At 38.5% G+C, this 27,033-nt stretch overlaps 1 protein-coding gene across 1 annotated transcript in view; it reads right to left on the bottom strand.

The window, feature by feature from the left end:
- DOK6 (docking protein 6) overlaps positions 1–27,033 on the bottom strand; it is a 266,352-nt gene that overhangs the window by 60,255 nt on the left and 179,064 nt on the right. The window contains exon 6 of the mRNA XM_054817397.1: positions 21,692–21,830. Within this exon, the coding sequence (XP_054673372.1) occupies positions 21,692–21,830 (139 nt within the window). The remainder of the gene's footprint in view (positions 1–21,691; positions 21,831–27,033) is intronic.

Raw genomic sequence — 27,033 nt, 5'->3', positions numbered from 1 at the left:
CGCTTTTTATCTTTTTAATCAATATAAAACCCACATTATTGGTCAAATGTAATCGACAATGAAAGAATGCTTATACCTACAAACTGCTGTTTGTAAAAATATTTGTGTTAAAAAAAAAGGCTAATCTACTGACACAAACCTCCTTTCTCTAGAGACCATCTTATATGCTAGACTGTGGGTGTTTCAGATAAAAAAAACTTGAAACCAAGATGAAGAAAACAGGCATATAAACATCCATATAATCATTTGTTCATATATTACTAAATAGCTTTTTGATATATAAATTATTACAGGTTAAACTAGAATTTAATGTACAGAGATCTAGTGTTTCATAAGCCCTTTTTCCCAGCTGTAAATGAACTTCTGGTAGTTTAACGATGTTAAAACAGAAAAAAAGCAAACAAACAATTTGTAAATCAGGGGAGATGAACCAGAACTGTTTATTTGTTAAATAATTAGTCAATCAGCTTTGAGACTTTTGGTGTTCCAGACCAGTGGAAGAGATCACTCTGGGTGAGTTCAGAGACTTTATCTTAGATACTCTTCCCTTTTATCTTTTTACTATGCCTTACAAAAACCCAACCGACTTCGCTACCCTTCCCTGAATCACTGTGGTGGTTTAACCCCAGCCAGTAACTAAGCACCACACAGCTGCTTGCTCACTCCCCACCCTCAGTGGGATGGGGAGGAGAATGGGAAAAAAACCAACCCCGAGCTCGTGGGTTGAGATAAAGACAAAGGAAGAGAATAAAAATAACAATAACAATAAATAGAATAAATAAAACAAGTGATGCACAAATGCAATTGCTCACCACCTGCAGAGGAATAAAACAACCTGATACCCAGTCATTTTCTGAGCAGCAATCCTGCCTCCTGGCTAGCCTCCCCAGTTATATACGGAGCATGAGGTTATATAGTGTGGAATATCACTTTGGCCAGTCTGAATCATATGTCCCGGCTGTGTCCCCTCCCAACTCCTTGTGCACCCCCAGCCTCCTCGCTGGTGGGGTGGGGTGAGAAGCAGCAAAGCCCTTGGCTCTGTGTCAGCACTGCTCAGCAGTAACCAAAACATCCCTGTGTCATCAACACTGTTTTCAGCACCAATGCAAATCATAGCCCCATACTAGCTACTATAAAGAAAACTAACTGTATCCCAGACAAAACCAGCACAATCAGCTAACTCAGAGAACATTTCACTATGGAAAATCAAGTAAATAAACTTGTAATTTCCTTCTTTTCTCAAAACCACTTAAAAAATTAAATCAACATCTCTGAGTATGGATCTCTTCTTAAGTAAAAGGCCAATGTTTAGCTGCTGCTTCTTCTGGCACATTTTCCTCAGGAGCTGGCAAAACAGGCTCAGATGCATTAGCATCAATCACACAGAAAAGGCCCATAATGGCAGAGGTAGCACAGACACATACAAGAAATAAACACTTTGATCTGGGAATGAATTTGAGGTAATTCTGCACCGCTACTCTGTTGCGTTGGGACTCCACCTGGAGTACTGCATCTAGCTCTGGGGGCCCCAGTACAGGAGAGACATGGACCTGTTGGAGAGGATCTAGGTGATGGCCACAAAAATGATCAGAGGGCTGGAGCACCTCCCCCATGAGGACAGGCTGAGAGAGTTGGGGTTGTTCAGCCTGCAGAACAGAAGGCTCTGGGAAGACCTTATTGCAGTCTTTCAATACTTAAAGGGGGCTTATAAGAAAGAATGGGGACAAACTTTTTAGTAGGGCCTGTAGTGATAGGACAACGGGTAATGGTTTTAAACTAAAAGAGGGTAGAATCAGACTAGTGTACAAGGAAGAAATTTTTTACAATGAAGGTGGTGAAATGCTGGAACAGGTTGCTCAGAGAGGTGGCAGATGCCTCACCCCTGGAAACATTCAAGGTTGGTTGGATGGCTCTCTGAGCAACCTGATCTAGTTGAAGATGTCCCTGCTCACTGCAAGGGGGCTTGGACTAGATGACCTTTAAAGGTCCTTTCCAACTCAAATCATTCTATGATTTCACTGAGGGGCTTTTTGCAGTCTTGCATCTATGAACTGACCTTAATCTTCCTTCTGTGTACAGAAATACAGAAGAAAGTAAAAGCAGTATACCAAATTAAAAATACATATTAATGTAGCACTAAATAAAACGTGCATCTAGAATGATTTTGTTACAAATATTTCTCAAATCTGATGAGACTTCAGGAAATGAAAAACATAATCCAGACTTCTTTTGCCCAATTTAAGAGGGAGAAAATGATGATGTAATTAGAACTTTGGAAAAAAAAAAAAAAAAAAGAAATGCATACTTTAAAACCATATCAACTCAGGGATTTTTGTTTGGTGCGAATATAAAAAAAAATCCATCACTGAAGCATTTTCGTTATCTGACATGAAATACCTAGCAGTTAGGTTTCCTACAGTATCTTCCAGAATCTTTGATAAGATACCTTTCAGACAGTGAACATTACATTTCTTTCCTGTATCCAATTTTATATCCAAATCGAAAATATCCAAAATATTAAGTCAAATGAAGCCTTTGCATTGCCAGTGACTACTTTATAATTCTTAAAGGACTATTTGATTAAAATAGAAATAAAAAATAAGCAAATCTATGAATGTGTCACTGTAAGTGGTTGCCCATATTTTTCATTACTGTTCTTTCATGAGACAAGGCTTAAGGGATAATTTTTTTTTAAATTCCCATAGGCCATCTCCACTGACTTAAATAGATTTGTTACTCTGATATCAATAATGAATATAATTCCAAGAATGGAGCCTGTTAAATGTATTAGTGTTCTGAGGTTTGATCTGTTTAGCTTATTATTCTCTCATTTTCTTTTTGCATTAAAAGAGTCAAAACACTGAAGGTGACAGAAAATACATTTGGCTTGAGGAGAAGAACTGAACAATATACAGGCCATTCCATTTTTTAGCCTGCAATAAAGGCAATTTGCTTTTACAGATATGCCCTGGAAATAGGTTAGTTTACTAAGGATAAAAAACCCCAGCTCATTTCACATTCTCATTAGTCTTTAAACAAATAGCAAGAGAACTAGGTCACAGAAGACTAATGAGAATTGTAGTCTGGAAATATGAATTAAATATTACTATTTAGATTTTTTTTCTTTATAACTATAAAGAAGGTTGCTTTGTGTGTATGCCTTGAAGAGGAAGAGGGATCAAGAAATATATTTCACTTCTCAAGAGTCCATTAGCTGACAGTGGAATAGCATAGACTCATTTCACTGGTATCTAGAGTGAAAAATTACAAGAGTTTAAGATTCACACAATCTAGAAGGTATCATCATCTGAGGTACCAGCTCAGCTATCAGATGAGTTACAGAACAAGCAGGAGGAAAGTATTTCTTTTTTAATGAATTTTCAGTAATGACCAAGAAAAAGGTGTCATATTTGCCTTTTTTTCAGAAGCAAATACTGTTGTCTCATGTTCAATTTGTGTATTATGACACATAGACCTGTTCTACAAAGAGCAGTTCCCATCCAGTACTGTGAAGCAGATTATTCCTTCTTAAGTAGTGTTTTGCCCATGTTTCTGTTGAATTTTATTCTGCTGTTCCTAACAATTTTTCCAACTTGTCAGTTTGAATTCTGTCTCTTCCTTGACCCATTTCCATATTGACTTATAACTGTAAGATCTAGAAGTCCAACAACTAGATTGTGTCTTGATCCAGAATTTCTATGAAAATACTTAATAAAACTGGATGCAGGACATACTCCTATGAAAGTCCAATGACAATCATAGAATCATAGAATGGTTTGGGTTGGAAGGGACCTCAAAGATCATCTAGTTCCAACCCCCCTGTCATGGGCAGGGACACTCTCCACTAGACCATGTTGCCCAAAGCCTCATCCAACCTGGTCTTAAACACTTCCAGGGAGGGGGCAGCCACAGCTTCTCTGGGCAACCTGTTCCAGTGCCTCACCACCCTCACAGTAAAGAATTTCTTCCTAGTATCTAATCTCAATCTACCCTCCTTCAGTTTAAAGCCATTACGCCTTGTTCTATCAATACATGCCCTTCTAAAAAGTCTGTCCTGGTTTTTGGCTAGGACAGAGTTAATATTTATAAAAAGCTGGGATGGGACACAGCCAGGACAAGTGACCCAAACTAGCCAAAGGGGGTATGCCATACCATATGATGCTCAGCATAAAATGGGCCTAGTCAGGGAGGGGTGGCGCAGCTCCGAGTGTATGGTCATTGTCTTTGGGTGAGAAATTGCATTGTGTATCACCTGCTTTGTATACTGTAAATACTGTTGTTATTTTCCTCTTCCTTTGCTGTCCTAGTAAACTATCCTTATCCCAGCCCACGAATTTTGCCTTTGTTTTTCGATTCTCCTCTCCAGCCCACTGGAGCAGGAGAGGAGTAAGTGAGTGGCCGTGTGGTGCTTAGTTGCCAGCTGGGGCTAAACCATTACAGGCTAAACCACTGTAGGCCCCTTTTAAGTCTCCCTGGAGTCTTCTCTTCTCCAGGCTGAACAACCCCAACTCTTTCAGCCTGTCTTCACAGGAGAGGTGCTCCAGACCAGAGGTGCTGAGATCAGAGGTGCTCTGATCATCTTCGTGGCCCTCCTCTGGAATGCTCCAACAGCTCCATGTCCTTCTTATGTTGGGGGCCCCAGAGCTGGACGCAGTACTCCAGGTGGGGTCTCACAAGAGCGGAGTAGAGGGGCAGGATCACCTCCCTCGACCTGCTGGTCACGCTGTTTTTGATGCAGCCCAGGACACGGTTGGCTTTCTGGGCTGCAAGCGCACACTGCCGGCTCATATTGAGCTTCTTGTCAACTAACACCCCCAAGTCCTTCTTCTCAGGGTTACTCTGAACCCATTTTCCATCTAGCCTGTGGATGTGTTTGGGATTGCACCGACCCACGTGCAGGACCTTGCACTTGGCCTTGTTGAACTTCATGCAGTTCTCACGGGCCCACCTTTCAAGCCTATCAAGGTCTCCCTGGATGGCATCCCTCCCCTCCAGCGTGTCGACTGCACCACACAGCTTGGTATCATCAGCAAACTCAATCGCACTGTCCATGTCGTCAACAAAGATGTTAAACAGCACCGTTCCCAATACTGACCCCTGAGTAAAGCCACTCGTCACTGGTCTCCACTTAAAGATCGAGCTGTTGACTGCAGCTCCCTGAGAATATTCTTCCCTTTGGTGATGTGTTACTAATTATCTTCTGGTTATAATTTCCCCATAACCTTTTGTTCATGATCACTTAGCTTGCTTAGAAAAGATCACGTGTTATTTGGACTGTGTTAATCACTTAAAGGTGCTTATTATTAATATAAACACTTATAGGTATCAGCATGCTATTTATTTGCTATGCACTGCCTTATGTTTATTTTTACATTTTTATCCAGCTTGCTATTCCTGACAGAATACACAATACTGGCAAAAACCCCACCGATATATGACCTCATAAGTCTTCTGAAAGACTCATAGAAAAGCTAGCTATGAAAGTAATTTCAGTGATTTCAGTCTTTATAATATATCTCTAGCCTTTAGGTTTTCAGTAGCTGTTCTAACCTTGTTATGACCTTTTAGAGAGTTTCTTAATCAATTATGTAGGAAAAAATCTCAAAATAATAACAGCGCTTTGCAGTGCCAAGGTGGATGATGATTATTCTTTGGCAGTGGAATAACATTATGTATGAATAATAAAGCAATGGTGAAAGAAAAGCATTCTGAAGGGAGATTCAATGGGACTGATATTTTTTTTCTAATCTCCTTGGCCACACTATACAGAGAGAATTGGGACATTTTGCTGCTTTTCTGGCAGAAGCGTGTGTTGTTGTTTTGGGTTTTTTTCCCTTTCCTCTAAAAGAAGCTCATAATAGATCACTTTGTTGTCTGACAGAATGGATTAATGTTGGAGAAAAGTAGTTGGATTTTACAGTGTGTTGGGTTTATATTTGTTGAATGTCAGTAAGGTGTGTGTCTTCACCCATATTCTGCCACAAAATTGTGGGTTTGTTTCTTTCATGAAAGAAGTTTCCTGTGTACAGAAACTATACTAATTACTGTGAGGTCAGGTCAGGTTCTTACATCTTTACCAGGTTTGAGCCATTCTATTATACACAGGCAATATATGAAATAGTTAATCCATTTTTCATCTCATAAAACCATTCACTAATAACATGGGAGATGACATGAACAGAGCTGAGACTATTTCAAGCCTGACTATACAGTAGGTCTTAGTGGAAACAAACACAACCCAATGGTAGGAGTCTAACACAAAGGAGAAATTGCTAGCAGGTTGAGTTAATTTCTTCAATAAATATATACATATACATATGTGTGCATGTATATATATACATATGAGATAGAGAATCCAGTATTGCACAGACATTATTTGCAGATATTGACTGTCCTTTCTGTCACCATGAAATGGGAGCTTTTATGAGAGAGAGGTGCTGGACAACATGAAGCAAATGATTTTGCAGATAGACATTTGCTGACCTGAAAATATACAGTATTTTGGGATAAGGCTGTGTGGAACTATAAAATAATTTCTCTAAACAGCATTAGCCAGGGCAAAGTCTTCAGGTTTTAAAAGTAAAAATCTAGGATTTTTGATGGTGCTCAGTACTGATACACTTGTTTAAAAGTATGGCTATTTCCAGATGGGAAATGGGAAGGATCAGAGCAAAGAACCACCTAAAACTGAAAAGCAAAATCCAAAATAACACCACATCCCTACACATTTTATTCAAGTCAAAATGAGAAACAAATCACAGTCCTGGAACAGTTCATCATGTTGACTTATGAATGCTGAAAGTGCAGGCGAGTGGCATAGAATGCACTGATACAGATCAGCTTAAACTCTAGGGTGTTAGCTTAACCTTCAAAGATATGTTCTAGGGGTCATTCATCTCAAGCAGTTTATCACTGAAATGTTCATTTACAGCTTTGTCTTATTTAAAAAAAAAAAGCAGTGAATTATGTGTGTCATTATGAGTTTTTGTTAGTAGGTGATACAGAATACAAGGCAATGATGTGAGGGTGTTGTGGTTTAAGCCAGCAGGCAGCTGAAACAACCACACAGCCGTTCACTCACTCCCTCTCCTGCCACAGTGCGATGGGGGAGAGAATTGAAAAGAAAAAGGTAAAACTCATGGCTTTAGATAACGACAGTTTAGTAGGATAGGAAAGGAAGAAAATAACAACAACAACAATAATAATAATGATAAAAGAATATACAAAACAAGTGATGAACAGCACAATTGCTCACTACCAGGAATCAATGTTCAGCTAGATCCTCAACCACACTGCCTCCTGGCCAACTCCCCCAGTTGTATGCTGAGCATGACATCATATGGTATGGAATATCCCTGTGGCCAGTTTGGGTCAGCTGCCCTGGCTGTGTCCCCTTCCAGCTTCTTGGGTGCCCCCCCACCTTCTCATTGACAGGGCAGTACGAGAAGCTGAAAAGTCCTTGACTGCTTGGCAACAACTAAAACATCAGTGTGTTATCAACATTATTCTCATCCTAAATCCAAAACCAGCTGCTAGTAAGAAAATTAACTCTGTCCCAGCTCAATCCAGGACAGATACTAGGAAGAATTCACTGAATTAAGGCGTTAACAGCAGCTAGCAGAGTACAGGAGATGTTATTTGGTTTGCCAAAACAACATTGCAATTGGGAGAGGTGCCTGAGGGCAGGGGGAAAGTCAATGACACCGCTATCTTCAAGAAGGGCAAGAAGGAGGACCCAGGGAACTACAGGCTGGTCAGCCTCACCTCAGTCCCTGGGAAGATGATGGAGCAGCTAATCCTGGAAATCATTTCCAGACACATGAAGAATAAGAAAGTCATCAGGATTAGTAAGCATGGATTCACCAAAAGTAAGACATGCTTGATCAATCTGATACCTTTCTATGATGAAATGACTGGCTTGACAGATGAGGGGAAAGCAGTGGATATTGTGTACTTTGACTCCAGGAAGGCTTTTGACACTGTTTCCCGTAAGATCCTCATGGAGAAGATGACGTATGGGGTGGATGAGCAGACCATTTCAATGAGGTGGACTAAAAACTAGCTGAATGGATGGGCTTAGAGGGTGGCGATCAGTGGCATGAAGTCTAGCTGGAGGCCAGTAACTAGCAGTGTACCCCAGGAGTCAATACTGGGTCCAGTCCTGTTCAACATCTTAATTAATGATTAGAATGATGGGATAGAGTGTACCCTCAGCAGATATGTCACAAAACTGGGAGGAGTGGCTGATTCTCCAGAAGGTTGTGCCGCCATCCAGAGGGACCTTGGCAGGCTGGAGAAGTGGGCTGACAGGAACTTCATGCAGTTCAACATGGGGAAGTGCCAAGTCCTGCACCTGGGGAAGAACAACTCCAGGCACCAGTCCATGCTGGAGGCCACCAAGCTGGAAAGGAGCTTTGCAGGAAAGGACCCTGGGGGTCCTGGTGGACACCAAGTTGAACATGAGCCAGCAAGATGCCCTTTTAGCAAAGAAGGGCACCAGTATCCTGGGCTGCACTAGGAGGACAGTTGCCAGTAGGTCAAGAGAGGTGATCCTTCCCCTCTACTCAGTACTGGTGAGGCCACACCTGGAGTGCTGGGTCCAGTTCTGGGATCCCCAGTGCAAGAGAGACATGGACATGGGGGAAACAGTCCAGCAAGGCACCAGTAAGATGACAAAGGAATAGAACATTTCTCCTGTGACTGTCTAGCCTGGAAAAGAGAAGGCTCCAGGAGGATCTTATCAGTGTTTGTAAACATCTGAAGGGAGGGTGAAAAGAAGACAGAGCCAGGCTCTTTCCAGTGGTGCCCAGGGACAATGGGCACAACCTGAAACACAGGAGGTTCCCTCTGAACACCAGAAAACACTTTTTTACTGTCCACAAAGACAGGTATGCTTCACCAGCAGTAAGTGTTTTCTGGGGAATTCAACCTGAGATTTATGGTATTCCAGAAGGTTCTCTTTCATGAGGTTTGCCAGGCCAAAGTTAAAAATAGTGAGGCTTCCCATCAGTGCTGACTTACAAAGTCTTGTCCTCCTTCCTCTGTCTGTTTTTTACTCTCCTTGCTCTGCTGGCTATTCCTCTCTCTGACAAAGCTGCTTGTGTCTGACCTCAGCCTGATATGCTTTGGAGAAGATTTCAAAGTATGCGAGTTTTTTCATGGTATTGCTTGCCAAATATATGACATATCTTAAAGAGGTATTTGGGACACTTGAAGTCTTCAGTATTTTCCTTGAGACTACTGGAAGGACAGCCTTTCTGATGACATAGAAGTTGCTTGGGCCAGTTTTAGAGCTGGTATGGTAAAAGTCATGGCATGAAAAAAGATCCCTCAATGGAGAGCAGACTTCAAAAATTCTCTAGCATGTGGGAAGAAAGGTGAAATAAGGATGAACTCAGAATGTCCCAAGTTGGGAGAACCTTACTTGAGTAAGTTTGGGGCTGAAAAATTGGAATTCTAAGGCTTATGTATGTCTTTTGGAAAAAAAAAAAAAAGTTAGAATCTGTATTAAGAGTGTTCAGTGCCCAGTTATTTGAGTTTCATTTTTTCTGATAAAGCAAATGCCTTGGATCTCACAAGCTTTCTTAGGAAGTTCTATTGCCTAAAACAGATCAGTAGTTTCCAGTTACACATATTTGTAGAAATCACATTTCTTTTAGCTACTTCATTTCAATATATAGAAATTGCTGGTACCAATGAACTTTAATAAAATGACAGGAAGACAATTTTCTGAATACTTGCTGAAACAATAACCATCAATAATCTTTCATGAATATTCCTTATTAAGCTTATCAGTGCGTGACTCCAGTATTCAGTAACACACACAGTCTTGCTGACCTCTACTTTCTGACATTTTCAGAAGTTAGTTTTATATGTCATAGAAAGACATTTCAATTAAAAAGAAAAAAAATAGCAAACCTTGAATACATAAAAATTACTATCATGTAGTAAAGCCCTTTTATATGACTCTTCAATATCTTCCAAAAGAACACATTTCCTTCCTTTTAAGCAGTTACTTTTAAACATTACGAATGCATCTTGAATTATACATACTGGGGCTAGTTATACATGTGCAATGCACATGAATGTACATGAATGTAAATTATTAAGTTTTAGCTTTGAAATATACTATAATTTTGTAGGGGAGGGGTTAAAAATATGCCTGTGCATATGAACACACAAATGAACATATTAAAGTAATTTATTCATATTTCATTTAATATTTACTTCAGTAGCTCCGCTGCCTTTAGAGGGCTATTACAGATTAAAAACCAACTGAGAAGTTGGTATATAGAAACACAAGGCTATTCTTTTCCACTGTGTGTGCTCACACACACAGGGATCACATCATGATCATATATATAGATACATACAGCCAGAGAATTCTTGACATTACTCAGTTTTAAAATTGCAATAGGCAATCATTCAAAAGCAATGCACACACTTCTAAATAAATATACATAACATATTTTTGGAAACATTTTTTTGGGGTCCAGAAACAACTTACAATGAGAGACAAGACTCTCCAAATCAGAGTCCAAATTTCTGCATATAAAAGAAGCTACTGAAATTTTGGCTTCCTTATCGATGCTAGTTTACTAATGTAGCAAAAATAGCTGCAAATCAGGAACCCAATTTGGAAAGGGGGAAACAGAGAAGCGTTTGTAAATTGCTGTATCTTTCAACATACTTGCATCAGCATAACAAATCCTACAGCTGGCAACATTTCTCCATTTAATTTCATTTTCAGACAATAACTCAGGTGGTTTTTTTTCCACTGGCAAAAGTTGCTTGGTGTAGCAGAGGTTGTAGATGCATGACCACACGCTGCATAACTCAAGCCTTTTGAATCCATGGTTGCTATTTAACAGAACAATCCTTCGCCTCTGTGCTGGTAAGTTCCAGTTTCACGAAACAAAGGAAATAGAATTATACGTGTTGCCATGGAAATCTGCAACTCCATCACTTTTTTCCTTCATGTAATACAAAATGTATGTAAAGGTAATCACTGAACAGTATGTGGAAACATTACAGAAGTGCCATCGTTTTACAAATGATTTTACAAAATCTCTCAGCTAGTAGCAACTGCAACTTTTACCGCTGTGTCCTACAAGGAAATGATTAATGAAGACCCCACAAGTTCTTTCATTTTATAAACAAGAATCTATGCTGATTTGTCAATGGATTTTGAATCACAGGCGCTGTAGAGATATGCATTCAACAGCCAGCCATATGAATCCGTATGAATCTTGCCTGGCAGCTACCTTTATGGAAATGGATTCTGACAGACTGAATGTGTGATGAGACTAGCAGCTTTTACCCTGAGACAGTCATAAGTAACAGAGCGATGCACGCTTCTACCATAGTATGGAAAATCTTCATTCAGACCTTGCTGCTGAATACTGCAGAACAGAAACATCTTTGAAAAACCTGTTCCTGCAGCTTAGATGGATCAGTACTCCAATACTTTTTAACATCATCACCATTATCATGGGCAGTGGGACAGAATTCACCCTTAGCAAATTTGGGGATGACATCAAACTAGGGGGAGCAGTTAAACACCCAGACGGGAGGGCTTCCATTCAGAGGGACCTCAGCAAAGCAGAGGAAAGGGCTGACAGGAATGTCATGAAATTCAGCAATGACAGATGTTAATGCTGCGACTGGCTCAGGGCAACTCAGTGCACAAGTACAGCCTGGGGACTGACTTGCAGTCATGGAGGTTAAGCACATACTGGACCACATTAGCAAAAGCATGGCCAGCAGGTCAGGGTAAGTCACATTTCCCCACTATTTGGCATTTATGAAACCACATCTGGAAGTTCAGCAGTATTCACAGAGTGTTCAGGTTTGGGACCTAGCACAAGAGAAATGTCAAACTGGAGAGAGCCTGGCAGAGAACCTCTGAGAAGCAGAATACGGTCAGTGACATTGGATTAAGTGTCTAATGTTTATTCAGCATGAGAAAGAGAAGGCTAAGAGAACTCCAACTCCAGTTTCTCTCTCTCTTCTTAAAGGTCTGTTGTAGGGAAGACTGTTAGCAGAGCTGCACAGTGAAAGGACAAGAGGCAACAGTCACAGGCTGTGGCAAGGGAAATCTGAGACAGTCTTCAGGAAAAGTTCTTCACAATGAGAGCAGCCAAGCACTGGAATGGGTACCCATAATCTACATTCTTGGGCTATTCGAAACTTGACTGATTAAGACCCTGGGTAACTTGATGTGGTTTGATGCCATCCCTGCTTTGAACGGAAGATTAGGTGAGCTTACCACCAGCAGTCGCTTCCGATGCCAATTTTTCTGATCCTATAGTCAATGGGTTTGAAAATCAGAGAGCTAATGAAATGTGCTGTGCCTGTGCATTAGCCTGACGTTATTTTGCTTACTGTAGTAGCTGCACATCTTTATATAATATAGCTACTATAGTAAGTGAAATAATGTCAAATCAACAGTACAGGGTCTGTACTGTCTGTACTACTGTCTTACATTTCTCCTGAAACAGATTCCTGCACAGCTGATAAACAAAAACTGTTAGCATGACTGGCATCATACGGGATATCCGTAACGTGAGAACAATGACCCAGGGCTGAGAGAAAAAAGGAACATAAACAACCTCTATGTGGACGGGCTTTGATTAATACATATCAAAAGACAGCTTGTACTTGGAAAAGTGCCCATATTTCACATATGGCTTTTTTAGATACTAAATATATGTTGTCTTCAGTCTGAACATAATCAGAGAGATTATTAAAAATAATTTTCATGTTAAAAAAATCTGTCATCTTTATAAAAGGGAACGGAGGCAGAGAAAAAAAGCAAAATGAAGACAAAGGGTGAACTTCACCTAATTTTTGTCCTACCAACAGGTACCTGATGAGCCAAAGCACAAAAAGCACAGGAGGGATTTACAGAGTAACTTTAGGACTATTATGAGAATTTTTGATCCCCTCTCAGATTATTACTTTTTATAATTCTCCTATTCTCTGAAAAGCACTGTGCCCCTCTGTAAATCATTGATAAAGAAGTTTCTTATTAATCAGAGACAAAGCCTTAACTATTCCCTTGGGTGATATAAAGAGCTCCTGAACAGAGTTGCTGAAACAGAGGAAGCCCTTGCTTGACAGGAGACACGGAATGAAACGACAGTTCAAAAGACTGATGAAAACCATATGAAAAATAACTTTCAGAAGTTAATTCTTCTGTGAATAAGTAATTGACTATGATTCAGGATTTGTTTTGTTGTTGTTTTGTTGCTGTGCTATTCCCAGCGTACAGCTGATTGCTCTATGACCTTGGGCAATTCATACGCAGCTGAATTTGGCCTTAATTTTTCTGTGCCTCATTTTACTCATTAGTATAATTATTATAATAATACCTGCCTCCTGAGAGCATCGGGTGGCTTCATCAGATATTATTTTTGCTAATATTAATAGAAGTTCTATAGGCTACTTTATTTTACAAGAAACGGTTTTCTCAAAATAGCAGATATAAGATTAATAATAAATTAAGCTCATCAGAGAACTAGCTTGAGAATTATTTTTCTAGTAATACTTAAGTCATCATAACCTGCTCCTCTATTAAGAGAGTTTGATGACATAAACCTAGCAGCACAGCTATACAAGCAAGTTGTTTTAAATGTACCTAACGCTAAAGAAAACTTCCCTTCCGTATTAAATGCTTCTCAGATTTTAGTTAAGGGGAGGGCTGGGAATAGCCAAATAAGGTTCAGTCAGGCATGCAACAACTACTGTGTAGTTACAGCAACCATTCCTAATTTATCACTCGTATCACCCACAGCTTTTAGCAAATAAGACTGCTAATCAAATCGTCAATTTTGTTCAGGGAAAGTTCTTTGGCTCTTCACTTTCTGCACTTGCTGGAAACAAATATGAATTTCAACTTGACAGTGCCTCTTCAACTACTTTGACAGCTCTGTAAACATGCAATATTTTGCAAAGTACAAGAAAAGAAAAAAAAATACAAATGTGCTTGTGTCACCAACCTTCAAAGCCACTTATGTTCAAATGCAACTTTGTAAAGTTGAAATAAATGATACCTGACTTCTAAGAAACATATACCTAGATATTTAAAAAGTTTCTAGAAATGTAGATAGGTGGCTACATGGATTTTTAAAGCACCTATGTGCTAAATTCTCAGGAGGGTTTGCATCTTCAGATACCTTACTATGCAAACATCTTTGCCCTGTTGCACTTTAACAAACTAACTAGATCCTAGCTGCTTAAGTTGAAATGATCACAGTACAGCATAGTTGCATGCAAACGTATAAATGAGGTGAACAGAACAGGTAAAACACTGTTCACAGGTTTCATGGATGCAGCTTTAGGGTGGAGTCATAGTCAAGCAGGTTCCCTGCAGACAAGAAATTGCATTGCTCTCAGTTATGAGATACCTCTGTGAACCTTTTATTACAAATTTTGGTTTGGCTCCTACTTTATGCTAGGAGGAAGGCAGATTTCAATCTGAATCTTAGGTAGCGCGATAGACAGAAAGCTAGAAAAACACTGTAACATTATACAAAATATTCCAGAAATTTTTAAGGAGGAAAAAATGAGAGTAATTTCTAGGTTAGGACGCACATCCATGTTGTGAGGTACTTGAGTTTTAGTCCCTAGGAGAGATTTAGAGCATCTTTTTGCATTCAAGATTGTCTAGCTTTATGGAGAGATTTCAAAATTGTGTCAGGTAAGGGAAAAATTGAATATTTCCCACGATGCTCTGAATGAGAGCCCTTATGACTAGTACAGCTTCAAAAACATTCAAAACTCCAGTGCAAGCTTTAGTTTTCAAATGGCAAACCAGCATTTAAATTCCGTCACCAACTACCAAAATATCCGATACACTCTTACGCAAGGACTTGCCAGCTCTGCTCTCGCACCCACCCACGCCGCTTACCTACACACTTTACAAACCTTTATGTGGCCTGCAGTGTTTCCGACATGACGAATAGCTCTGTTCCCCCTCCTGCTCTATCATTTCGTACGAACAGCTACACTAACCCTTCGTAACCATAGTAAAGACTTTCCCTGTACTGCGGTTTCATTTAAACGCTCAGAAAACATCCAGCAACAACAACCACCTGCAGCATCCCCTGGCAAAGCCGGGCTTTACACCTCATCCTCTCGCTGCCTCCAAGGTGCCATACAGGTACCATACAATAGGAAGAGGGGGTAAAAAAAGTGTCGACTCAGTAAGAAAGGAATAGGCAGGGGACTCTAGTGGCTATGGAAGTTGGAATTTCAAAGTGGGATGAAGTACTTTCTTTTAGGAAGTGAATGGCACCTGCTGCATAGTTTTTGAATGCTTTTATTGGATATGAGTAATAGTGCTGAAAAAATGCCCATGAAATAAATCTACATGCAAGAAAGTATTTTCTTTCAAATAAGATTAAAAAATAAAACAGCTCCAGTTTGAGGAATCATTAACTGCTGCCCAACCCAAATATCCAGAAATCCCCTACTTTCTTCTGAAGTAGTGAATGTCAGAAATAGACTTACGACGCAGCTTCAGGATTTATTTCATCCGAGTACACAGTTTTCTGAGCTTGAGGACTAACAAAGAGCCTGGTAAAATTCTTTAAAAATTCTCACAGAAAAATCAGAGTCGGAAAAAATGTCATTATGTGCTTAATGAACCAAGAACCCTATGGGAAATTACTGATACTTATGGGAACTGGGTTTACAAAACTCCAACCTAAAAGTACACATATTCTGACTTAACGGGGGAAAAAAAAAAGTCAGCATTCTTGTTTTTGTTGTTAATCTCAGCAATATTTACAGGTGATCATGGTTTGCCAGTGGATAGCCAGATCCTGCAGTGGAACACTCCCAATTTTCTATTATTGGTTTCCACTGCAAAGAAGGGTGAGCTTTACTCCTCTAGAAGTCCTCTCCTGCCAAAAGCGCTGCAAGGCTATATTTCAGCTTTAACTTGTAACTCTCAAAGATCTCTGGAACTAGTAATTGAAATGAGCTTCACAACACCTGTGCAAAACAAGTAAACAATTTACCAACTATGTATTGCAATAAAGCAGCCAGCTTTTTACAGGGTTATAAAGTTTCTAAGCAAACATTATAAAGCAACATCATACAGTAGTTTCAGATGGGAAATGCAGAACAATATTGAGCTAAGTATTTGCATGAATAACTGACCTGAGGCTATACTTTAGCGTACATAAAGTGCACGACTTCATGAACGGTCATATGTATTATGAACCTCAGCGCTTGAGCTTATACGTAACTTGGAAACAGAGGAAAACATACTAAGAGTGTCATGTCATGGGATCATCTGTGGATGAAATCTGGAATTTTCTTCTTCATTTTCTCCTCCAGGTATTGACTCGACCCAAAAGCACTTAGGCAGAATTACAACACAAAGGAGCTTTGTCATATTAAGTAAATTGCAGTGCTGAAATGGAGCCCAAAAGACATATATTTTAACTAAATATTTCATATAATCATTGGGTCAGCAGCCTCCACTAGTGTATCTCTGAATTTCCCATACTTCACAAGCTGAAAATGTTACACCATTGCACAAAGACATAAATAACAACCATACACCAGACAAAGCCCTGAAGATGCATTGGGAAAGGGTACTTCAAACTGAAAAGATAATTTTAAAATGATAATTTAGAATGTTTGATGTGTTTGTTGATGATGTTCAATCCTGTAATGTTTTAATGAGTATGTGTTTAGCCTGTGAACAGGTCAAAAATTCATGAAGAAATACACAGTACATACTTGTTTACAGAGCAAAACTACATTAAAAGTTCACTATGAAACTAATGCTGTTATTTTCACCAGCCACAGAGTTGTGTTTTTTTCTTTTCTGATTCTAAGACAATTTACATTGATATTCTTCATTCTATTTACATTCTTATGAATACTATGCCTGACAACCCTGTCATTTACATTTATCCTTAGACCAATCCTATAAAATAGCTACCCTCCTCATTCTGTTCGAGGTAAGAAAGAGATAGATTAAATCACTCGCAGGCTTATTTCTTAGCCACCTTCCTCTTTAACCTCTCCTTAAGCCCAGTTCCATTGCCTGATATTTGTTTTCTTTGGCACGTTCATTATTTCCCTACTAATAACTTTTTTAAAAAGAATAATATATAAACTCATTGATATTATCTTTTTTAAATGACAGAAATCTATCATGATGACTCATTCACTTATATTAAGTTGAATAGTAGAGGCAAGAGTTGTAAATAATGAGAACGGAAGAGAAATATACAGATGCAGTGTTTCATAAAGGTGTTTATCTTCTGGTAAATGTTAAAAGGATCTCAATCTAAAATGGCATTATTTTTACACCTCTGCTGTCTAAAGCAAAACCTGTGTCATACAATAGTTCCTACGATGTTATGAAACTTGCGCCATTACCATTTCTTCATGCATTTATACTTCAGTCTTACTGACGTTTGATTAACTTCAGCCGGTTAACATCAACTTTAGTGCTATCTTATTTAGAATTATTGGTTTACACATTGTAAATTTTTATTCTTTTGAGATTACATAATAGGTTTTTACTGGCAGCTCTTGAAAGAAGTGATTTATAAGGTTACAAAGGTACAACTATTCCATCAGTGTGCCTCCCTCATATGTGTAGTCATAATATGAGAAATCTACAGTTCTTAACTCCCCATTTTATGCACTCAAACAGCAGTGGGTGCAGAAGTTACATTGGGAGTGTTTTCAGCAGAGGCTGAGTGGCAGAAGGGAGGCATTAGGGAGGAAAATCAGGTCTTCAATTCCCATGCCATGTGACAGTAAGCAGGTTGTCATCCTGGTGTAGAGGTTAGGTAGACAAGTGCTGCCGAGAACAACTGTGCTCCTGTGCTGGTGTGTGAAAATTATCTTCACCGAGATTCTTTAAAAAAAGATCACCAAAACCAACATCATCTACTAATCGCAAGGAGGAGGGTACTCAGTGTTTACGGAAGGTGAATTATTCTTTTTCCTTCTCTCCTCGGGATGGAATAACTGGGAAGATCTGATTGTTCCCTGGTGCCTCTGTAAACCGATTCAGCTCAATAACGCTGCAGAACCCTCGTCCTTTTAGCTAGGTTTTTTGCCAAATTAGCAAACTGAATTGACTCCCTGAGTCTGATAAGCACCTGAGCTAACAGAAGGGAAGTAGAAGGCGCTTGCAGCCCAGCCTGGCAACAAGGGAGGGATGGAAGAGCTGGCTGGTTGCCACTCAGGTGTGCATCTTCCATGCTCAAAATCAGACTACAGTTAGTGAGGGTACATGCTATTCTTGAGGCTTTTTTGTTTGGTTGGTTTTTGGGTTTTTTTGGTAATTCCAGGACTGCAAGTCCAACCAGATTTCTAAACGTTACATTCAAAAAACAAAAGGGGGGGTGGTGTGTATGTGTGTGCACAAGAGAAGAGGTATGTAAGAATGTAGACTATTCAGATGATAAAAACAGAGTTGTTGACACTCTCATATGGATAATACAACAGCACTAAATAAAATAGTGTAAATAGAAAGGTAGTCATTGTTCATTTTAATTAATTTGTTGTGTTGATACTGTAAAACCATTAACAAAACACTTCCATATCACCCCCTCCCCTCAAAAAACCATCCACAAACAAAATTTATCATCTGTATTACACTGATCCATTAAAAAAATGAAGACTGAAAAAAGTGAATATAGAGATAACCATTTCCCTGAAAAGAATTTCAATTTAATTGCCTGCATTGGCCCAAATTTGCTGTTGTCCCAAACAAAGTGAGCATAAAACACTATTACTTTTCCAATTTAACATTTCAAACTCAATCAAGACGACCACCTGAGCTAAATTAGATCAATGCCCACTTTGCCATAGTATTTGAATAAAATCCAGTCTGCTTTGATCACAGTAAAGCCAGTAACTAACTCAAAACCACACCCATGCCATGGACCATTGATCCCCTATTTCAGGTTATTCTACCAGTATTATAATTTGAAAGAGAAACGGGCAGAAGACAAAAGCGTGCACATGACTGCCCACTTAAACTGGGCTTCTCCTCCTTGTGATGAGAATGAGGTGGACTTGGTACTGTATTAGCCACCACAGAACAATTTTGCTTCCAGTCCATGCCCTTTCGAAGGTAATGGGAAAAATTAGTTTCCTTCTCATGTCTCTTATTAACATAGTTATCCAGCATGTTATTGGCTTGAGCAATAGATTTCTTAGCATAAAAATGAATGTATGACTTAGTATTCTGGGGCAGCATTTTTGCGTGCTGAGACCTTCATAAATGGCATAAATGTGGCCTGTGGCAGCTTGCAATACAATTATCTGACAAGTCTCTGGCAGCAGTAACTAATGTTACCTTTTTTCTTCTGCCAGAATTTGTTCCTGGTTTTTTGTGTGTTTTGTGGTTTTTTGCTGTTTTTATTAGTAAGGCGATGCACTTTGTATATTCATTATGAAAACTAACTGTAATCTATATATTTCAAACAGGTTGATTTGGTAAAAAGTGTGCTTTGATTTCCTTTATAAACTGTATTCACCTTTTATGATATTGGATTGCAACCTATTATAATCTGGAAAAAAAAAATCGATAAAACTTCAGTGTATTAATTACTTAAAATATGTTAACACTTAGGACAGAACACACAAATATTCAAGAGTCCTTTCTGATGTATAACTTCTAATGATTAGAAGGAAGAAGTAAAGTTGGAATCACCATTACATTTCTTCCCTTTTTCTGATTTGTATAACAGATATGCCATTAAGCTTCCTTTACTTTTAAAAATTCCTTCCATTTTCACCTTTACCAAAAAAAAAAGATTTCATTCCATGATATTAAACATGAGCTGTTCGTTACAGAAAGGCAAGAGCAAAAAAACCCAAGTATAGAGCTATAGATAGAAAGGGTCAAAGGTCAAGCTTTGGGAAAACCCAAAAGACATTTATGGCCTCTAGATCCCTGATTTGAAAATATAGTCTTGCTTGTATTTCAATTTCAAATCTTAAGGAAAAAATATACATAGGCCTTTGGTGGAACTGTTGGATTTAGATATTGGAGAAGAAATTATACTTCATAAAAGGAAAATAACACATATTCAGCCTATTTAATATCTTCAAATTTTTTTTTTTCTCATATGAATACTACTCAAACGCTGCAGATGACACAGATGACCCTTTAAAATCTCAGCACCCCATCAGTCAGGAGCAGCTGAGCTTCTCAAACCAAAACCGCATCAGCTTACTAGTTGAAGTATAAAATCAACAGATTTTTCAGCCTCTATTACACAGCCCACAGCTTCTACGCGGCCTATGGCAGCCTACGGCAAGCCTCTCCCGACCACAGCGCAGACTCATCCAGGAGCCAAGTGCATGATACACTGCGTGGCTGATGAGTCATTTCTATTTCTCAGCCTGCTCTCAAAGTTTTGATATTACCTACCATATGGCCACAGCCTTCATAAATGAGGTTTCAAGGAAGTCATCTGATGGCAGAATGGAAATGGCTTTGTTGAGCAGCAGAGCTGCTGATCGGTAGGTGGAAGACTTGAAAGCGGCGGTCGCATGAAAGGAAAATCCTGTATGATCCTGGTCTAAGCACTTATTACAGCACCATGAAAATCCTCTAACTTCTTTGACTGGTGTAGACACTTCAAAAGCAAACATATTTATAATAATGCTTTTCCCTGGTTTTGGACTATTATTCAATCACATTCTGCCCAGTGGAATGCAGTTATTTTTTGCCAGCACTTCTACTACTTTGAATGCTCTTCCATTTAATCTATCATCTATCTTGCTGGGACTTTCCAACAATTGCTCCTGTGTCCCTAACCTTAGGAGAGGATCATGTAAGTCATGTTTGCGTGACTGTGGGCTCATGCATGGTGGGCGAGGGAAAAAGGAAGGCAGTCATTGGAAATGGCGCCATTACCCTGAAAGCTCCTTCTAGTGACAAAGATACACGGAGAACTGCAGTCATCTCAGAGGAAAAGCATGCAGATGAGGTTCCCTGGCCTCCTCACATCTTTCCTCTGTGGTGGATATAAAGGTAGCTTCATACCAGTTGAGAGTTAGCTTTCCACAATGAGATCATTTAAGACCACGTCTACTTCTAACCATACAGCGATCACTTTTTTTGTGTCTTAAAAACCTCCAAACTTCCAGTAGTTTCTTTGAGTGATTAAAAGTAACTTGTGCAAACTGGAAGTTCTGAACTTAAAGTAATAATAATTAAAAAGCTCTTTTTTGAACTCACATTACGTTGCTACTTATTATAGTGTAGGGAAAGTAATTTCTTTCCGGGGTTAAGAAAAACAGAACATGTCTGCTGTCACCAAGAAGTGTTTATATCGGACTTTTTTTTCCACCTGTGAGGCCATGAACACTTATGCATCAACAGTCAACTCACAGCTGGCTTCAGCTAAAGGCTTAATCTTTGAGTAACAGAGCCGAAATTTTCAAGAAGGTAACCATAGATCTAGTCTTTAGTGGTATCCACCATTCCAAAAAGACACCAACAATAGATCATTGTTTGGCACATGCTGAAAATCCCTGACCATGAAAATACATAAATCCAAAAGCCCATTTTGTTTTAACCACACAGCTAACACCATTATTATGGTTGAATCCATGGGCTGCCATTACTCCCTACTTCTTTTTTTGTTCGTTACTGACTTTTATAAGTTTAAAGATTTTGGTGAAAGGACCTTACCCGTGCCTTCTGCTCCATCTCCATCATTAATCTTTCATGTTGCTCTGCTATTGCCAGTGTTGCAGAATGGACTTTCTGATATATCATTTCTCCTTCTCGTGTCTGAAAGGTGAACAGCCCTTCTCCTGTGTCACACATCCTGCAGTGAGATTTAAGCAGAATGGAGGAAAAAAAAATGAGTACTGTGTAATTTTTATTGGTTATAAAACATGCTCAGCTTGCAGTAGAAAATGCCGACTTTTGTAGTAAAACTCTGAGATTCTGAACATCTGCAGTTATTTTATCTTTGAGGAAAGACATATTCCAAGAGATGTGCAGAACTTCAAGAACATAACCTTTAAATTCAGTTTTAATCATCTTCTGGATAGTGAAAAAGCAGTTTTATCATAGAATAAAAACTTGAGGTAATACAGGCAGCTATTTATGGCATTGTTTCATATGTCTGCACTGGTAAGTAGGAACTAAATTTAATTCTCTTAATCAATTGATGCCAGAAGTACATAGCACATCATGACTTTGAAAAGTTGACATTTTAAGAGAACATTGACCAATTAAAAATGCTATTATGATTAATCACTACAAAGAAACTGTATTGAAAGACAGCATCATGAGGGTTAAATTATAACTGTTTCTGTTACTACATGTGAAGCAGTGTCTAAAGCTGTCTTGATAATTACAAAAGCCTATTTGACAACAGGAACAGTATTTCTGTGGTCTAAGAAGATTAAATATTGAGAAAGCAACTGCTGTTATCTTTATCTGTGATATCGTTGTGGCATTATTCTGAGAAAGGAGAGTGGTACATGGTAAATGCCATGACAAAAAGGGCTAGGAAATATAGAAAATGTGAGTGGACAGTAATGTTGGATTGTTGAGTGACTGTTACTTCGAGGACATATACTATGTTAAACAGTGGTGCAATCTGACATATTTATATTAGTAGTTCCATTACATTATCAGTGTCAGATTTCTGTATTTTTATGAATTCTTCTTGCAATTTTAGAAATGGAATTAAAAAAATCCTTTTTATTTGGTCTGATACTTCCTGTAAAGATTTTCAGTTATCTGTGACAGAAAATTGTTGACTTGAGTCACTGATGCCTAACATCATTCAACAATAGAAAGATTTCAATTTGCCTTAAAATACCAGATTCCTTTAATGTTTTCATTGTTTACATTAGTTTTAAGGCCATCTAATTTTTTTAATATCCCAGAACCTTCAGCATGGCCCCAGAAAGCCCGAGGCACACAGAATTACAAAGCATTTTAGAAAAAATGTGTCCTGAATAGTCTAACATTATAACAGGTTTTTAAATATCAGTATCTTTAGAATTTACATCCTAGATTCTGTATGATTATTCATACATTAAATTTTACAAAATATTTTCCCATTAAATGAACATATAGATCTATATTGGTTTAATTAATCATTTAAATATGTCTCCTGATACATTACATGCATGTGTGTGCGCGCACACACACACACACACTATTATATTACAGCTTTTTGAAAATGGAGTAATTTTTTTCATGAGACATCTTTGTTAAATTAGAATACAGTGTCCTACACAATTTTATTTCAAAACTCATCTGAACAGCACTATTGTGCCATATAAAAGACTACTGTGAGTTCAGCAGTTGCTTTTGATTTCAAGGCTGACCAGTGAAAATAAAACCTGATTAATACAAAATCTTTGTCTGTTCACTGGAGGAGACATGCTTTCTTTTTGTGAGCCTCCTATAAAGAACTTATACATGGCCGTGTTTGGGAAGAACAGAAAGTGTTGGAGCAGAAACAGTTAAAACAGAGGTACTTCTGCAAAATACCTGGTGAAAATACTTAGTAATGATCAACTGTGGTGTTGAAAAGAAAGTCATAGTTTTAACAGTAGATGATTCATTATATTATCCACAATTCTGGAATAAAAATAGTCTTCTCCATCCCAACATGTAAAGAAAATACAGTCCACTTTGTAGACAGGTATGATTTGATCAGTATTAATGTGATATACTAATTAATAGCATAAAAAACCGAAAAGCTGTTGTATTAAATTCCAATGGAGATCAAGATCCCTGCTGTAAACATTTAAGATATTTTATATCCTTAGCTACAATCCTCCAAAGGGCTTCTGGTAGAAATAAAATGTCTCCAGAGTTTTGCGACATTACGGCAACAGCCTTTCAGATCCCTCAGGGCATCATATAGCTGGTACTTTGCTTTTGTGTAAAGAGATCTTAATAAAATTCAAACAGCGTGAAATGGAAAGTCTGGAAAAAATGACGAGGTTTCAGAAACTGAAGCAAAATATGATCTTTTTGTTGGTTTCAGAGGATGAATAATCCTACAGGGACAAAAACAAGGAAGCAGGCAACAGGGCATGATTAAGATTCAGGAGTTAAGCTGCTTGTTTTGACCGAGAAAAACCTAATCACCGCCGCTGCTGATCGGACCAGGGTCTGCGCCGCCTGTGTGAGCCCGGGTGGAGGCAGCGGTGCGAGCTGTCCCGGCACCTCACCCCCGCACAGGACCGCGCCGGGGGGCCCTTCTTCCCAACGGCAACGGGTGACTGCGGTGGACCTGTCATGCCGACCTCAGAAAGCCATTGATGGCAGCCTCCCCGTGTCCGGATTGTGGGCTTCCCTGGCTAACCATGGATGATGTGCATGCAGCCGCTCAAAACTGGAGGTGGAGGAGATTTATGGGCATCGTTTTTTAAAGTGCTGAATTCCCCTAACTCGCTTTGAAGTTTAACAGGACTTAAAGGCCCCAAAAATGAAGCAATCGGTACCTGGCACGTCTGAGCTCTGTAAAAGTAAAAATTGTTAGAATAAAACTTTCTTTCTTCCATCTAAACTTGTTATTAGTAATGTCTCCCAAGGAGATTAATCCCTTTGCCATAGTGAAGTTTTCCTGTTCGGCTTCTCAGGATGTTATTGCTTTACTCAGATGAAAATCTGAGTTTAGACCTTCTAGTCTAGTCTAGTCTAGACTTTTCTCCTCTTTTCTATTTTCTGTTCTATTCTCTTCCAGTCATGACACCAAGAGCAGTGGCATGTTTTAGGGTTAGTTTCAGTCTTTCTAGAACAAGGAAACACAAAGCACAATAGAAGAAGCACTCCTAAATGTGATGGAGATGGGGACAGGGAAAGGGTTAAGTGTGGTCTCCTAAGCTTAAGAGTTTTGCTGAAAAAACAGAGGACCTTTACTTATCTGGCCAATGGGAATGGACAAGCCCATAAGCTGAAACACATTTCTTGTTCTATTTACAGTCAAAACATAGTCAGCAGAACAAATAAACTCTTTTCTCTACAGCCTTTACTAGATGCCAGATAACTGTCCATTTAAAGCTACAGTTTGAGGTTTAGCCTTGCTGAAGTGTAGCTTTATTACAACTGCAAGTGAAATAACTGTGGGTAAACTCAAATTTCTTTATGTTCAAAGCACACATGGTTGTTTAGTTGCATCCTGTTTTGGTTACTATGAATTATATTTTAAAATCCATCAGATAATTGCTGCTTGCAACTTTTCTCAAAACCTTTAAAAAACTATGTTTCTACCAACCTTTTAAAAATGGAAAATGAACTGTTCCAAAGCATATATCAAAACTTGTCATAATTACTACTTTTTGCTTTTCTGAAAAAGATTTTCCTGCATTTTTGATGCTTAGTAAACAAAAACTGAATTCTAATTTCATGTCAATTTAATAACATTTTCATAACATTTATATTTCTTAGAATCTCTTCAGAGAAAAGAAGGAAGAAACGTGTGGGCCTTTTTTCCGAATACTCTCACAGTTATGCACTGCAGCTAAACCAACTCAGGATGACCTTCACTGCCAAAAAATTTCACAGATTTTGTATACTTTAATTTTTTGATGAGAAATTTAGCAGTCTGCGGATGCTTGAAAAACGCTGATGTTAGCTTCTCTATTTCTGTGTTTTCCAACTTTAAAACAGGAATGTCATTAACCTATGCTTTAGGATATTTAAGGATTCAATGCATTAAAATGCATGAAGTGCTTTGACCGAAATAGGCAAGTGCCATTTCTTCTGTATTATTAGAGAATCATGTAACAGGGCAGATAATGAAACCAGTAGGTAAACAGTGTTGCAAATCATCGTAAATTTTTTACTTCTTAAAATACTGCCACAGCTTTTCACAAATATCACTGTTAGTAGATCTGGCTCAAGAGCTGGGAGATGGAATAGGGAGAAGGTGAGAGCAGAGCTTGTGGCCCAGGACAAACTGGATTCACAGATCAACAGCGCAAGTTTTTGCCTTTGCTCAAAAGTAGGGCTTCTGTTCAAGCCAAAGAGATTTTCCTACCAGCATTGCCAGATTTTTTTCAACATTTCCTAAATTTACACAATGGTTTTCCACTGCCTCTGCTCACTACAGTAACTTCAGTCTTTTAGAGCACAATTGGTACTATGTATTAACCTTGTAGAATTATCTTGAAAAAAGAAACTTTGTTGACTTGACCACCACTTACGAATGGTCCTTTTTCCCAAACGGAGGTTCATGCTCTTATGTCATGGCTGAAAAATTTTAAAAGTTTAAAAGTACAACATTCAGGAACTGCATGAGAGGACAAGAATTTGACATCTCAGCTTCATTTCACTATTTTGGTTAAGAGAAAAATGCATTTTCACAATAATGAAGGTTGTCTGAAAACTGAGATGCCCAGAAACATTAATTGCTATAAGTCCTTGTTTTAAAATAAAGGATAAATGACAATTGTAACTACAAAATTTTTAGTTCTTCATATATCTAAATCTAATTTTTTAATGGATAAGAATTATTTCTTTTTACCCACAAATAATTTAGCATTAAAGAAATAATGGCTGATATGTAAATTCATTACCTAAAAGTATATAAAACTATATACAAATAACTAAAAATGGTAAACATCCTCAAATAGGCACTGAAAAAATATCATAAACCATTTTTACTATTAATAGATAATTACTATTAATAACTATAAGTATTAATAACTAATACATAATAAATAACTACTACCATAGTTTAGAATTTCTAGTTCTTCACATAAAAATGGACTTTAAATTTTTAAATCAGAACAGATCATGAATAGGCATTGTCCAGTAATCAGAGTGCTAAAAGTTACCAGTACCAAAGTGGATGTAAATGCTGTTGCACAGTCCGCATTTAATGTGAAAAAGCTGTTTACTCAGACACTTCACGGCCCAGAAATGAAGTTAGCTAGTGCTTATTTCCTGTGCGCTGAAGATGGTGGCACATATGGGACCAGACCCATAACTGTCACAAGATGAGTAGTAAATAAAAGATGGCCTTTCTTTCAAGCCTTGAAGCTGTGGCTTTC

The sequence above is a fragment of the Grus americana genome, chromosome 2 (assembly GCF_028858705.1).
Source record: "Grus americana isolate bGruAme1 chromosome 2, bGruAme1.mat, whole genome shotgun sequence".
Classification (NCBI taxonomy): Eukaryota; Metazoa; Chordata; class Aves; order Gruiformes; family Gruidae; genus Grus; species Grus americana.
This window is presented reverse-complemented; position numbering and strand designations above follow the sequence as displayed.